At 48.0% G+C, this 15947-nt stretch overlaps 1 protein-coding gene across 1 annotated transcript in view; it reads right to left on the bottom strand.

Moving 5' to 3' along the window:
• ICE1 (interactor of little elongation complex ELL subunit 1) overlaps nucleotides 1-15947 on the bottom strand; it is a 97622-nt gene that overhangs the window by 42054 nt on the left and 39621 nt on the right. Inside the window, 3 exon segments of the mRNA XM_007953261.2 lie at nucleotides 2794-2962; nucleotides 4938-9653; nucleotides 10519-10889. Coding sequence (XP_007951452.1) covers nucleotides 2794-2962; nucleotides 4938-9653; nucleotides 10519-10889 — 5256 coding nt within the window.

Here is a 15947-nt window from a genome sequence, read left to right as displayed (position 1 = left end):
TTGCATAGTCAATAAAACACAAGTAAATATCTTTCTGGTATTCTTTGCTTTGAGCCAAGATCCATCTGACATCAGTAATGATATCCCTCATTCCACGTTCTCTCCTGAAACCAGCCTGCATTTCTGGAAGTTCTCTGTCAGTATACATTTTGCATTTAATATAGCCATTTTAAAACCTTTGTCTGCTAAATTCAACATATAGGCCAGCTTTTGAGTTTTTCCTAGTAGCCTCTGTTCCTTAAAGAAGGTCACACTCTCCTCTTTATCTGCCTATCTAGTGAATCACGGTTGAAAACCTGACACTAGTGGTGGGTCAGCAAACAAAGCCCATGACTCCTCTTTATATAATCCACCAGCTGAGAATTATTTTTGTATTTTTAAAGTTTTGTTTAAACTAAAGATGATGAGAAACAGTAATATGTAACAGATGACACATGGCCACTGGAGCGGGGTCTCATACGTTTTCCGTCAGCCCAGTGCCCCGCAGCTCCTGCTCCTACGTGATCACCTGCCTGTGTGGGCAGGGCCTGGCATTCCTCTCACCAACAGAATGTGGCCATGCTGACAGATACCATGTCAGTGCCAACATGTAACAGATGACACGTGGCCACTGGAGCGGGGTCTCATATGTTCTCCGTCAGCCCAGTGCCCCGCAGCTCCTGCTCCTGTGTGATCACTTCTCTGTGTGCACAGGGCCTGGCATTCCTCTCCCCAATAGAATCTGGCCATGCTGACAGATACCATGTTGATGATCACATTCCATAAGACTCAACTTCCGGTCTTGCCAACACTCTCTTTGCTGGTTTTTGTAAGATAAGCTATTAAAAGCAGAGGCTCATCAGGTAAGAAAATGAGGTCAGCCTCAGACCAGTAGTCAGGCGGAAGCTGAAGCCTGCTGGGGCACCAACTGCAGGGAACTGAACCATGCCAGCCTCCATGGGAGCTGGACGGCAGACCTTTCCCCAGATCAGCCTCGTATGGGAACCATCCTGCCCACATCCTGACTGCTGTCTTGAGAGAGGCCTTAGCAGGGGACCCAGCTAAGCCAGGCTCAGTCCTGACCCAAAGATACTGCAAAATCACGCATGTGTGCTGCTTAAAGCCACACAGTTCTGGTAATGCTTTACACGGCAACAGACAGCTAATGGCCCTCTCTAGGAAGTTAACTAAGCACTGCTATGGACCTATGGACGGTGCCTCACGGGAACTCCAGGGTCAAAGATCTTCTGAGGCCATCGAAAAGGTAGCATCTCCACAACTCAGCTCAAAACCCCTTGACAAGGAGCTTCCCTGCTTCCTCGGATGGTCTCAGATCTGCTTGCATGGCATGGTGCACACACATCTCACAGAAAGCATCCAGGGGCAAATACCTACAGGCACAACGCCCTGAGGTGAGAGTCAGCCTGCTGTGTGAGACAATGACCCAGCGGAGGAAATACACGTCTATGTTCCACGGCCCCCAGCAACATCCTGATGTGTTTGCCTTATTGATGCCTGCCAGCCCTTGGACCAGAGACCGGAGCACTTGCGTTGGGTGTTGGTCACCATGGAACCCCTAACTGAGCATGCACTCCTCAGGGACGCCCTGAATAAGAGTGACTGAGAGTGTAAAGGAGGAAAGGAAGCGGGCAGCCACCAGCCGATACTCAGAGTGGACAATACAGTCAAGCCCTGACACACTCATGAACGTTACGGTAACAGACCACCAGCAACCTCTGCATCTGGTGAGACTCTCAGACACAACACTCAGTGGCACCTGGTGGCTATGTCACTATTCACCAAAGTTTTCACTGAGTTTTTTAAATAATGGAATTAATCTTCATCTGATCTAGTGGCAGAGGCTGGAGAAGAGTCTAAGGGGAAAAATAACAGAAGACCAGCGCTCAGGCCACTCACGGCCTCTCCTCTCTTCCTGTCACCTCTGCTGAGCTTCTTGACTTACCTGACAGATTCCACCCCTTCCAGCCCGTGACAACACACGAGCCCATCTTGTCCTTGCTTTGACGGGATCCCCTTATTTTGTACTTACTCTTTCAGAGCCAGGGTGATATAAGCAATTTGGGAGGTCTGGTAGCACAGTGGCTAAGACACTTGACTGCTAACCAGAAGGCTGGAGGTTCAAACCTACCAGCCACTCCTCGGAAGGAAGATGGGGCAATCTACTTCCGTAGTGATACTGCCTCGGAAACCCAAGGAGGGGTTGCCTGAGTCAGGGCCAACTTGACGGCACATAACAACAACAACAACAACAAAGGTTGGCTGCTCAAAGCCACCCAGCAGCTGTGCGGGAAAGGCCTGGCAAACTGTTTCCATAAAGATTACGGCCAAGAATCCTCAGGAGCAGTCCTATTCTGTCACACATGGGGTTGCCAGGAGCTGCCATCCACTCTACAGCAACTGACAATATCAGAATCTAAAGCAGCTCCACAAGCAAGATAGCAAATCCACAGCAATGAGATCCACCCTACCACATCCAGGTGGGACCGTACGTGCCAACATGAATGCAGGACGACTGTATCAGCCTATTGAAATACAGCAAAGCCACAGCAATGAGGCACACTCTACCACACCCAAGGGAGACTGTATGTGTTGCCTTGAACGCAGGATGACTACATCGGCCTACTGACAATCACGTAGCCACGTCACTTATGCCCTCTGCTAAATGCATAAAACGTAAAATTCTTTTAAAGATACCCAACGGTCTTAGCTGAAAATATAGATTGAAGTACAATGCTGTGAAAAAATAAAATAAAATTAGTGCATTTTTAGCAAAATGCCCCAATCTAAACATACCTTCCTTCAGTATGCTGTAGCAAAACAAGCGAGCTCTCTCCAAGTCTCCCAGCTGCCGACAGACACCCACGTACACTCTGCAGAGGGCGTGGACGTAACTGTGCTCCGTAGCTGTTTTCTGGGTATGCAGCTCGGAAAGGATGGAGTGCAGCAAGCACTCTGCCAGGTGCTGACGGAAGAAAACATGAGAAGGCACTGTACACGGGTGGCTACCTTCAGTCCCCCTAACAGCTGACACTTCCAAGTATCTGCTGAACAAAGAAAACCTGCAATGCATCAGAATGCAGACCACGGGGACAGGCAGGGTGGTGGTGCTGTTAGATGCTGTGGAGTCAGCCCCAACTCACAGCGACCCTATGTACAATAGAATGAAACACTGCCTGGTCCTGTGCCAGCCTCACAATCCTTGCTATACGTGAGCCCAAGTGGGGTAGCCAACTAATTTTAAGTCTTGTAAGTGGCAAGAGCCTGGGGGTTCAAGAAGTCCCTACCTGTGTGTCTTCTCCTGTCACTGATGCTGCAAAGGCCATATAGTAAGTCTGAATACACCTGTTGGCCTACTGTCACTGTCACCAGAGAACACATGGTAATTTCTTGGTATTAGCTAAAGTAATTTATTGGCAGGTTATACCCACTCGAACTTCACTCCACCGATAGCTAGCAAACTCCAACCTACTGCATATGTTCACACTGCTTAATACTTTTCAAACACTGGGTAACACTTTTCTAGAACAAGGAAGACGTTAGATAATTGCTTTAATAAATGTGTTTCATGATAAGCATCCTTTCAAAGTCGTGTACACTCCTGCTCCCACCGAAGGCAAGCAATGCAAGAGAAGTGACAGACCTGTGCCGTCATGACTGAGGCTGACCAATGCAGTCTGATCCGTGAAGCCTGGAAACCATCCACACGAGGCATCCAGGTGGGTGTGTACAAACTTACAAACCTGTAGTTTGCCTATTACAAACCACATACATGGATGTGCACATCCCTGTCCCACCCATCATGAACATATGCATTCATTACGGCAGGGAGGGGCCTCACACACTATCTTTTTGAAAGACTCCAAAAACACTTAAACGTGTAGATCACAGCACTGAGGAGTCAACCATGTAGACAATCCCACTGGGGGATCAGCCACGTAGATCACACCACTGGGGGATCAGTCGTGTATATCACACCACTGAGGGGTCAACCGTGTAGCTCACACCACTGAGGGGTCAGCCGTGTAGATCACACCACTGAGGGGTCAACTGTGTAGATCACACCACTGAGGGGTCAGCCGTGTAGATCACACCACTGAGGGGTCAGCCGTGTAGATCACACCACTGGGGGATCAGCCGTGTAGATCACACCACTGAGGGGTCAGCCGTGTAGATCACACCACTGAGGGATCAGCCATGTAGATCACACCACTGGGGGATCAGCCATGTAGATCACAACCCTGGGGGATCAGCCGTGTAGATCACACCACTGAGGGGTCAAGTGTACAGATTACATGACTGGGGGGTCAACCGTGTGCATCACACCACTGGGGGTCAACCGTGTAGATCACACCACTGAGGGGTCAGCCGTGTAGATCACACCACTGGGGGATCAGCCGTGTATATTACACCACTGAGGGGTCAACTGTGTAGCTCACACCACTGAGGGGTCAACCGTGTAGATCACACCACTGAGGGGTCAAGTGTACAGATTACGTGACTGGGGGTTCAACCGTGTGCATCACACCACTGGGGGTCAACCGTGTAGATCACACCACTGATGGGGTAACCGTGTAGATCAAAGTGTACATCATACCACTGAAGGGACAGGGAGGGTGTGGCATGTGATGTCAGGGATGCTTTGCAGTCAATCATCCTGAGCCCCTAAACAGGCCAGAATTAAACAGAAAGAGGCATTTTAACCCTGGCATTTTGTTTTTCTTAAAGTTTTAAGTTCTTTGGCTACAAATGGTCAAATCACCAGGGTGTCACAGATCAAATTTAAAGGCTGGCTAGAAACGCAGTGCTTGTCCTGCTTCCGTGAGTCCTCTCAGGCAGACAGAACATGGTTCGGGTCAGCCACTCCTTTTGTGGCAAGCTGACAGCCGTCTCTGAGAGTGGGAGGTCCCTAGTGCAGAGAAAGTGGAGCAGGCACGTACCTTTTTTGTTGTGCTAAATTCATAAACCACTTCTTTCTCTTGATCTCTCATGACAGGCTTTTTGGAGATGTTCCCCACATAGACATGGCTGCGAATGACAGGTAACAGATCGAAAGACGCCTCTGCAATTCTCTTCAGAGCACTCGTTATGGTCTGACTGTGTGATCCCACAATTTCTTTGGGGTTTAAAGGCAATTTTGAAACTGTGTTAGCAGCTGGAGCAAAACAACTTCTTTCCCCGTTTGTTGGTACAACTTCAGGTTCAGAATAGTTCCTTCGGAGGTTCCTACCACCTCCTTCTGCCCCAGCCTCCCTGGTCTCTGATTCTGGGGACCCACTGTCCAGGCGTAACCGCTTAGCACTCCGTGGTATGGATGCCGACAATGCCCGCTTCCCACTGGAGTCCTGCCAGGCCCCTGAATCACCTGACTTATCTTGGTTACAGTCACTACCGCCACTGCCCGCGGTCTTCACGAAGGCAGTGGACGTGGAGGCGATGGCTCTGAAGCGTGTGACGGCACCGACAGGCCCTGGAGAACTCTTGCAGTCTGCGGGTGGGCCTCTGGGGGGCTGGGTGCTCCCCTTCAAGATGCTGAGGGTCCGGGCCCTGGCAGACAGCTCTGGGTACATGGTGTCGAGGATTTTAACGGAATTCTCCTGGGTGCCCCCTACAGCAGTGGGGCCAGGTGCCCGTGCAGGGAGTCGGCCGGGCACGGGAAGTGCGTGCTTTGGGGTGGCAGCACAGAACTGCAGAGGAGAGGACAGTGCCCTCTCGCTGGCTGGCACAGCGGATGGAGAGGGAGCAGCACAGGAAGGAGAGATACGCTCTGAGTCTTCTGGCAAAGGTGACGTCATGGGAGACGTCGGCGCATCACCTAACGGAGAAATCCGGCCCACGGGAGAGGCTGGAGAGGAAGGACTGCAGCTGGACCCGAGAGGCGAGACCGGCCGCAAAGTCCTGGGAGGCGTTGCTATCAGAGGAGCAAGGAGAGGCGGCAAGGGGGCACCCACCTCCTGCCGTATCTTGCTCAGCGTGTCGGTGGAACATTCTGGAGGCGTGGATGTATCAGCATTGGCTAGAATGGTCTGAGGTTGCCTTTGCTGAGGTTTTGAGCCGCCTCGTTCTCCTGACAATGACTGAGAAACTTCACTCTGATCCCTTTCAGCTCTGCTTGGTGCTGAAGGCTTTCCTGGTTTGGTGGGCTGGTCTTTGTTGGAAAGTTTGGCTCGAATTTTACTTTTGCTGCACGGCTCGAGTTTGGAGTTACAATACGTGTGATCAGAGGCCGCAATCTGAGGCTCAAAGTCCTGACTGTATATCTGAGAGCTAATCCGCACACTGGGTCTGACGGGCCTATTACGCAGCCGACTTTTATCAAAGTTGGCACTCGGACCACTGCTCGAAGCATCCTCCTGGCTGCGTGAAGTGGGACTGTCACCCCGAGGCTCCTGAAATGGAGAGTCCGCCTGACATGTTTCTGGGGACTTCTCCGCAGTAGTGACTGCAATGCAGTCAGCTTCCAGGCCTGGGTCTGGGGCAATCTGGGTGTCCCCAAGGGCGTCACACAGTATGACCTGGTCCACGCCTGGCATGACCGCCACACCATTTATGACTGTCCAGCTGTCCCCCTTTTCAATGACTAGGTTTTGATCCTTATTTACAAGCACACTGATAACCTCGGAGGTCCCTGTCACCCTCTGACACTGAAGCCCATGAGAACTCTGCTCAGGCACCTGCCCTGGCCCCAGACATGAGCCCGGGTGAGCTGGCTCCTCAGATTTCAACAGGGCCTCCTCCTCACCACCCACCCGCCCGGCCACATTGTGAGTGGCCTCAGGTGTGCACCGAGGGGCTTTGTCCTGAGAGCCAGCGCTGGCGGGAGAGCTGCCTGTGCCGGCGTGGGTCAGCGGCAGTGGTTCTGAAGGGTGTGAGCAACAGGGAGCTGCTCTGTGAGGTAGAGCGTTTTCTTTCACATCTTCAGCTGTCACGGTAGACAGGTTTAAGAGCAGTAAATCCCCCGTGTCTGCAGCGTCGGGGCCCCCATCACGTGCTCCAAGGTGTGGCCTAATCGTGGTGAGAACCTCGGAGAGTGTTTCCAGCGCGCACTCGGGAAGCGGACTTGCATCTCCTAGAGGACAGTCCTCTTCTTCCAACACAGCCGACCCCTCGGAGGTCCCTGGTGTCACCTCCTCGTAGAGCTGCGTTTGGTGCCGCTCTCCTGAGTCTCTGCCTTCCCTCAGCTCTCTGCTCATTTCCGTAGTTACAGCTCCTTTGCTGGAACATTCCGACACAGAGTCCCCAGAACTGCAGTCTCTTAACTGACAGCTTTCGAGGAACCTGACCACCTCCGATGTGGACAGTCTGTCTATTTCAGAAAGAGCACTGATGTTCACGTCTTGCAGAGCCGAGGTCAGGTGACCCAGCTCTATGGAAGGCCTGGTCTGGAGGGCGTCCGCGTCTGCGGAATCGGTTAGGAGGTCGTCCTTGGAGACTTGCTGCCCATGGCCCCCCACGGGCCCAATCTCACTCTCACCCTCACTGCAGCTGACAGCCTCACTCTCCTCCACTTCCGTGTCCTCCTCAACCCCCTCACGGAGGCCTGTGTAGCAATACAAGATGTCAGGAAGTTTGTCCTGGCTAAGAGCATGGGTCTCTCCATCGCTCCTGCAAAAGGCTGAAGGAGAGGCGGTACGCATGGTGGCAAAACCTCCAGACAAGGCAGCACCAGCAGTTTGAGACTTCAGCTGCGAAGGCTCGTGAGAATTCCACGCTACACCAGGAGAACCACTGCCAGCAGCCGGGGCCTCACCATCAGAGGGGAAGCCTCTCGAGGTCACTGTTTCCGTGGCTGGCGATGTATCAACGTCCACCCCAAACATGGCAGGGCTTGTGGAAGGAAGGGGTTGACTTTGCTTCTGTAGCTGCTCTTGGACAGAGGCTCCTGCCACAACATCCTGGGGTTGGACTGGGATGTTTTCAAAGGAGAGAGGTAATACACTGTTTGTGGAACAAGGAGAGTTTTCTACTGGTACAAGACTCTCTGGAGAATTCGCACCTGCCTGCCTCCGAGAGGCAGAACCTTCCGGTGACGTCCTGTGCGTAGCAGCCACTCCCCCAAGCGTCTGTGTGCTGCCCTCCTCTCCTCTACCACCTTGTGATGTGCATGCCACAGGCTGAGTCCCAGAACCGAGAGTCTCTGTGGCTGACGTAGGCTCACTCCTGCACAGTGTGCGTGGCTCAGGGACAGCACTCTGGGCCTTGGCAGGTTTTGCCTGTTTTGTGATAACTGACACTTGATTGGGCAGCCACGAAGCAGCCTTGAACAGTACAGCACGGTTACCTTCCACAGCAGGCCCGAGTCTGGGCGCCGAGCCCCCGTTTTCTGCCGGTGGCGCTGTCTGCTGCAGCCGAGGGCTGGGCTGCTGTCTGGGCTCTGGTTTAGCTCCCAGACTGGCCCCCTCATTTCTCCTTAGCACAGCACTCTGGTGCCATGAAGGGCTTTCCGCAGAGCCAAAGCTGCTCCTGACCAGGCCCCTCCGAGCAGCTACTGAGGACGTGCAGTCCGACTTTTCACGTGTGAGCTTGGCTGTAGGGGCTTCGCTTTCCCACTGCCCGTTTCTCGTTGCTTTCATAAATACTGACTGAGGAACTGAAAACAGTGTGCTCGTGCCTTTGACAGTCTCTACCCACTGGATCCCACTATGACTCGGGCTGCTGAAATTCAAAGCCCCCAACTTGGGGCTCAAAGCATGCAGGTTGCTCTCTGGCTCACTGCTGCCTACAGAAATGGGTATAATCTCCGACTGCAGGCTGCTGGGGCTTGAGGCTTCAAGGGCTGGTCTCAGCTCTGGACAAGGTGCCTCTGAGGAGACCCTCCTGGATGGAGGATGTACACCGCCATCGTCCTCCAAGCCAGAGGCAGCCTGGGGACCGCCACAGACAGATGACACCTGGGAGGCCGAGGAGAAGCCAGCACTGACCTCCAGCTCTGCCGTGTCCGCTACATCCCCTGCACTCTCCTCCTCAGATTCGAGCGATTCTGATGCAAAGCCCTGCGCACCGTCTCTCCCCATCTCCAGTTCTCTGGACACTCTGTGGAAGAGCTCAGAAATAGCACGCACACGGTCGGATTCAGAAGCGATTTCGTTAGGGACTATCTGCCTAGCAAACTCTGCCTGGGGTGACCGTATTATTCTGGATAAGAGGGTTTTCCTCCCAGATTCAATGAGTTCACTCAGTGGCCTCTTGCCAAGAGGAGAGAGGCACAGTGCTGAGCACCTGGTGGTAGCTGAGTGGCCAGACACCGTCTCAACGCCCAGTGCGCTGGTGGGACCAGGCACTGTCTCCTCAGTCTGTACACACTTATCCACCTCCCTGACTGTGGCCTGCCTTTGCCCTTCGTCTGAAATGTCTCTTTTATTGACAGTCATGGACTGAGACAGTGGGGTCAGGAGCTCTTCACTGGCTAAAGAGGGAGAGGCTGGGGGGCCTCTCAGCATAGCTGTCGCTGCGTTGACTGCGCCCGTGTCTGGAGCTCGGGGAGCTGCGTGGGCTGCAGGCTGCTTAAACAGGGTACTGCTTCCTTTATTTCTAATGAATGAGCCAAAGTAGTTCTGAGATTCAGCTGTATCATCTTCAAAAACAGACTCAGCGGAATTGTGGTGCTGGCCAGAGTCATCCTCACTGGAGTCTGTGTACTCGCCAGAGTAGGTTTCCTTCAAAGAAGAGAAAAGTTATACCAGTTAACCAATAATTCAACAGGCAGAATGTTTCCATCAACTACGCATATTCATAAAAGTACGTGCTTCCTGAAGTATCCTAAGACACACCTGAGAAAAGGGGGTTTAGGCTCCAGACTGTCTTTTCACATAGGTGCGGTACCTCCTACAGTCCCCTATGGCCACAATTATCTACTGTCCTCCCCCTGCAGGTCCCTTCCCCACAGGCGTCATGGACGGCACCTCCTGCAACCGTCACAACACACCAGCACTGCCAGCATGTCAGGTGACATCAGGCCAACACTCCAGTCACACCTTTCTTGAATCATCCCTACTGTCGCGTTCACTCCTGCACCTCAGCATTTTCCCAGGGCCAGATGTAAGATGCTGTCATCAAATCAATCTCTCCGGCTTCACACCAGCCACCCTCTCTCCCCACAGGCCCTCCGCTCCAGACACTCTCCACTATCACCCTAACCTGTCCCCTCCTATCTGTGATTCACTGCCTCAATCATATGCCCACCCTGGGAGCTAATGTCACCAAGAACCACGTCTCCCAGGTCTGTTAAGCGTCAGGGCAGAGGGCTTTGTCCTCGGAAAAGTCTTCCACCTGTCAACCACTGAGTGTCCTGCTGCACTGTCTTCCACCTCCTTCCCTCCTGTCACTTGTGCAGGGTAATTTCCCGGACTCTGCCGGGCCACCCCCTTCCTCCTGCACACTCACTGGATGCCACCCAGCAGCCCAAGGGCCACGTGCTGGAGATCCTGCATGTTCCTTCCAGCACCACACCTTATGGGTCTAAAATGCACATGGCTAGTTCCACTCACAATCCGAGTGCAACTAACAGTCTAGGACATGCACCATCTGACATTCAAATCAAAGAGCAGAACTCACAGGTAAAGGCCCCAGGTGTGGCAAGGATATCGGAGGGGGTGAGGGCACTGGAGACAAAAGAGGAGGTGGGAGTCTGAAGAAGTCAATGGCAGCCTGAAGGTCTTCATCAAACAAGGGGTCATGGTCAGAGAAGGCCGTGCTCTCAGCGTCACTCTGACTCCATGTGACAAGCTCAGGATTTCTGTGCTCAGCTCGGGACCTTGCACCATGGGGCTTCGCTTTCCCCACATTTTTACATGAAGGAAAATCACCCTCTGTCTCCAGGGACAACTCTGCTAAGCCTGCCTGCTTGTCAGAAGCTTGGGGCGGCCCGGGCTGTGAGGGAGACAGGAGCCAACCTCCCACAGACTCTCTGCATCTGTCTGCTTTGGCAGATTGTTCTGTGAAAAAAAAAAAAAAAAAGAGTATCAAATATTTACAATATCAAGATGGCAAAACATATTCTAACAGTTTAAAGCATTAACAACTTAAGTTCAAGTAAGTAGAAATATGTTTTCAAAGGCAATCAACCTCTGCTCATCAAAAGATTTTATCAAGAAAGTGGGAGAGTTCCGGTAAGATGGCGGAATAGGCAGAAAGACTGCACAGACTGTCTTCAACAAAGAAAAGGGGAACCAATTAACACAGACACAGAAGATAATCCTGGACCCCTGAGCCTTGAAGGGAAGGATATTGAACTGGACTAAACCCCAACCAGCAGAAGAATTTGCATGAAAACACCAAAAAGGAGACATAGGGAGCTGCGGTCTGGCAGCAATCCTGAGCGATCCTGATGGCACAGACAGCTTGGATATTCCTGAGTGGTGGCAGGACATAAGAATTAACCTAAAAATCAGTACTGCTAGCCAGGAACTGATTGAGGACTGCTCTGGCGGTTGGGGAATAAAAGGAGAAGCAGCGAACAGGATTGGGGGCTGAGTTGTGGACTTTTGTTTGTCTGAAGGGAACAGCCGTTTTGATTGTTTACAAGCAGCTTGACCATTTTGGATATTTAAAGTGACAGCATTCTCCCAGATTCCAGGGACTTAAGAACAGGCTCCACTTGCTGGGAACCCCAAGGATATCCTGGACCCGCATGATTGGAAAGGTCCGAGATTCCTCTTGTTACTTTTATACCCCCCACACTCTTGGTGAACGGAGGTGTAGCCATTCTTCACTCTCAACCATTTTCTGGGCTGACAGGAACTCCATCCCAGTCTGTGTGCTCACAAGGAGCCTGGGGGGCCAGCCCCACCCTGCCTCAACTTTTTTTTTGTTTTCTGTTTTTTAGTTTGTTTATTTTTGTCTGTTTTAAAACTACTACTATTATTAAAACCGTTGTCCTTTTTACAATTATTCTTTATTCTTCCCCTCCCAGGTTGTAGTTTTCACTTTTTTCTTTTCCCTATTCCAGGTTGCAGCATTTGCCAGCATGTCAGGTGGCTGGCTTTTTTTTTTTTTTTTTTTTCTATCTTGTGGTTAAGCCCATTCCTTGTTTTTCTTTTTGCATTTTTCCCATTGTTTCTTCATTATTCTCCTTCTCTACCTTTTTTCACTTATTGCCCTCTCCCCAGATATTGCAGAGTTTTTTTCCATTTTTTTTCTTTTTGGATACTGTTACTGTGTGATTGAACAGTGTATTTTTTGTCCATTTGCTTTTACTTTTTTGATGGTTATTCAATTTTTATTTTTGTTTAACTGAGTGGGAGACAGCAACAGTCCCCATACGACACAACTACACCCACACTTCCTGCAGCTTCACTTACTGAGAGCCACCACTTCCTTCTCCACCAAGGGGCCAATGATAAACCACCATCAAGAAAAGCCTGAATCATCCTTGGCTGATCTTCACAAACAGTTAATAGACATCTTAACACAACAACGCCCCAATGTCCTGGAGACAACAGACCATCACAGTCCACACAAAGAAGCAGGATAAAGTGGTAGAAACAAGGGAGCAGGATACAGACCCAGAATACATCCCTGAGGAAGAAGCAGCATTGGAACTCTCTGATGAGGAATTCAAAAGAATTGTCTTTAGGTATCTTCAAAGGATTGAAAGACGGACCAAGGAAAACACAGACAAAACCCTATAAGAATTATGGAAGAAAATACAAGATAAAATGACAAAATAAATGAAAAAGTAGAAATGATTCTAAATCTACAGACAGAAATCCAGAAGATTAATACTAAATTGTCTGAAAGAGATAACACATTAAAAGGGCTAAGGAGTGGAATTGATGCAATGAAAGACAGAATTAAAGAGATTGAAGACAAATACCTGAATACTTCTTTGGAAAGGGATCAATCAGAAAAAAGATCAAAACAAAATGAAGAAAGCCTAAGGTTCATGTGGGATGCCATCAAAAGGAATAACCTATGTGTCACTGCAATTCCAGATAAGGAAGAGAAAAATAAAACCACGGAGAAAATTGTCCAAGATTTGTTGGAGGAGAACTTCCTTGATATGATGAAAGATGAGACTATATCCACTCAGGAAGTCCAATGAACCCCAAACAGGATAGACTCCAAAAGAAAACTACCAAAACATATCATCACCAAACACATCAAAACCAAAGACAAAAAGACAGAATCCTGAAAGCAGTATGGGAAAAATAAAAAGTCACTTACAAAGGACAGCCAGTAAGAATAAGCTCTGCCTTCTCAGCAGAAACCATGCAAGCGAGAAGGTAATGGGATGGTATATATAAAACTCTGAAAGAGAACATTTTTCAACCAAGAATTATATACCCAATAAAACTGTCCCTCAAATATGATGGTGAAATTAAGAGATTTTCAGATAAGCAGAAACTAAGGGAATTTGTTAAAACCAGACCAACCTTACAAGAGATACTAAAGGGAGTCCTCTGAACAGAGAACCAAAAATAGCAAATAACAATCAACCATTAATACACAAGATGACATAACCCAGAAACCATAGGTATGGACATATCCAAAGTAAAATGAGCTTACAATATTGTAAACAGGGAACCAGAGACATCAATTGGCAAGTGAGAACAACTACAAACCAAAAACGGAAAATACTGTGTAATGACAGAACTTCTAAATGGTGAGGAAGTCAAGAGAGTTGTAGGATAGAATGGAATGTTCTAACTTCTGGGAGAAAATTATAAATCACAGGGTAACCTCAAAGAAAAATAATAATGAGGCTTCACATCACAATAAAAAAGAGGACAAGCACAAATATTCAACAAATACTAAAACAACAGCCACAAAGGAAATTATGACATGATTCATAAACATAATGAGCTCAGCACAGAAAATAATATGGAACAAAGAAACCAGGGACGCCATGAAAAAACACATAACAAAATGACAGCAACCAATTCATACTTGTCAATAATTACACTGAATGTTAATGGATTAAACGCACCACTCAAGAGACAGAAAGTTGAAGACTGGGTAAGAAAACAAAACCCATCAATATGGTATCTACATAGGAGCTCTGGTAGCATAGTGCCTAAGGCACCTGACTGCTAAGCAGAAGGCCGGCAGTTCAAACCCACCAGCCACTCCTTGGAAGGAAGGTTGGGCAATCTACTTCTGTGGTGATACTGACTCGGCAACCCAAGGAGGGGTCACTATGAGTCGGGTATGACTTGATGGCACATAACAACAACAAAAACAACATGCTGTCTACAAAAGACACATCTTAGAGACAAAGACAAAAACAGACTAAAAATTAAAGGTGGGAAAAAGAGGTATCAAGCAAATGGCAACCATAAAAGAAAGGAATGGCAATATTAATTTCTGATCAAATTGACTTTAAGACAAAAACCACCATATGAAACAAGCAAGGACATTACATAATGATTAAAGGAGCAACTGAACATGAAGATATAACCATAATAATAAATATGTATGGACCCAATGAAAGAGCCCCAAAATACAAAAATCAGACGTTAAAAGGGTTGAAAAGCCAAATAGATGACTCCACAGTCATAGCGGGAGACTTAAATACACCACTTTCTTTGAAAGAGAGAACAACTGGAAAGAAACTCAACAAAGATGCAGAAAAGCTAAACAATACACTCCACCAACGTGGCCTTATAGACATCTGCACAGCACTTCACCCAACAGCAGCACAATATACATTCTTCTCCAATGCACATGGAACTTTTTCCATGATAGACCATATGTTAGGCCATAAAGCAAGCCTTAATAAATTAAAAACATTGAAATACTGCAAAGCATCTTCTCAGATTATAATGCTATTAAATTAGAAATCAACAATAGGAAGATCAACAGGAAAAGATAAACACATGGATACTGAACAACACTCTCTTTGAGAAAGACTGGGTAAAAGAAGAAATCAAAATTGAAATTCGAAAATTCCTTGAATCAAACGAGAAAGAAAACAAAACATACCAAAATCTTTGGGACACAGCAAAAACTGTGATCAGAGGCCAATTTAAAGCAATAAATGCACACATCAAAAAACAAGAAAGAGCCAAAATCAACACTTTAAACCAACTTCTCCAACAATTAGAAAAAGAACAGCAAGAAAAGCCTACAGTCACCAGAAGAAAGGAACTAATAAAAATTTGCATAGAAATCAGTGGAACAGAAAATACAAGGGCAACAGAAAAAAATCAACAAGACCAGAAGTTGGTTTTTTGTAAAGATCAATAAAACTAACAAACTACTGGCAAATTTAACAAAGGAAAAGAGGGAGAGAATACAAATAACACGAGTAAGAAGCGAAATAGGTGACATCACAACAGAACCAACTGAAATAAAAAGGATAATATCAGTGTACTATGAAGAACTGTACTCCAGCAAATTTGAAAATCTGGAAGAAATGGACAGTTTTCTAGAAACACACCACTTACCTAAATTAGCACAAACTGATGTGAAAAAGTTGAACAGATCCATAACAAAAAAGAAATTGAACAGGTCATCAAAAAATTACCAAGAAAAAAAGTCCTGGCCCAGACGGTTTCACCGGAGAATTCTACAAAACATTCAGAGAAGAACTGATACCAATCCTATTCAAACTATTCCAAAACACAGAAAAGGATGGAATCCCGTCTAACCCATATTATGAAGCAAGCATAACCTTTATACCAAAACCAGGCAAAGACATCACTCAAAAGGAAAACTATACACCAACATCCCTCATGAATATAGATGCAGAAATCTTCAACAAAATCCTAGCCAATAGACTCCAACAATATATCAAGAAAATCATTCATTACGACCAAGAGGGGTTCATATCAGGTATGCAGGGATGGTTCAAAATTAGAAAAACAATCAATGTCATTCACCACGTAAATAAAAAAAAAAATAACCTCATGATTGTATCAATTGATGCAGAAAAGGCATTTGATAAAATCCAACACCCATTTCTGATCAAAACTCTCAGCAAAATAGGAATAGAAGGGACATTCCTCAAC

The sequence above is a fragment of the Orycteropus afer genome, unplaced genomic scaffold (genome assembly GCF_000298275.1).
Source record: "Orycteropus afer afer isolate SDZICR_OR568_19922 unplaced genomic scaffold, OryAfe1.0 scaffold00381, whole genome shotgun sequence".
Classification (NCBI taxonomy): domain Eukaryota; kingdom Metazoa; phylum Chordata; class Mammalia; order Tubulidentata; family Orycteropodidae; genus Orycteropus; species Orycteropus afer.
This window is presented reverse-complemented; position numbering and strand designations above follow the sequence as displayed.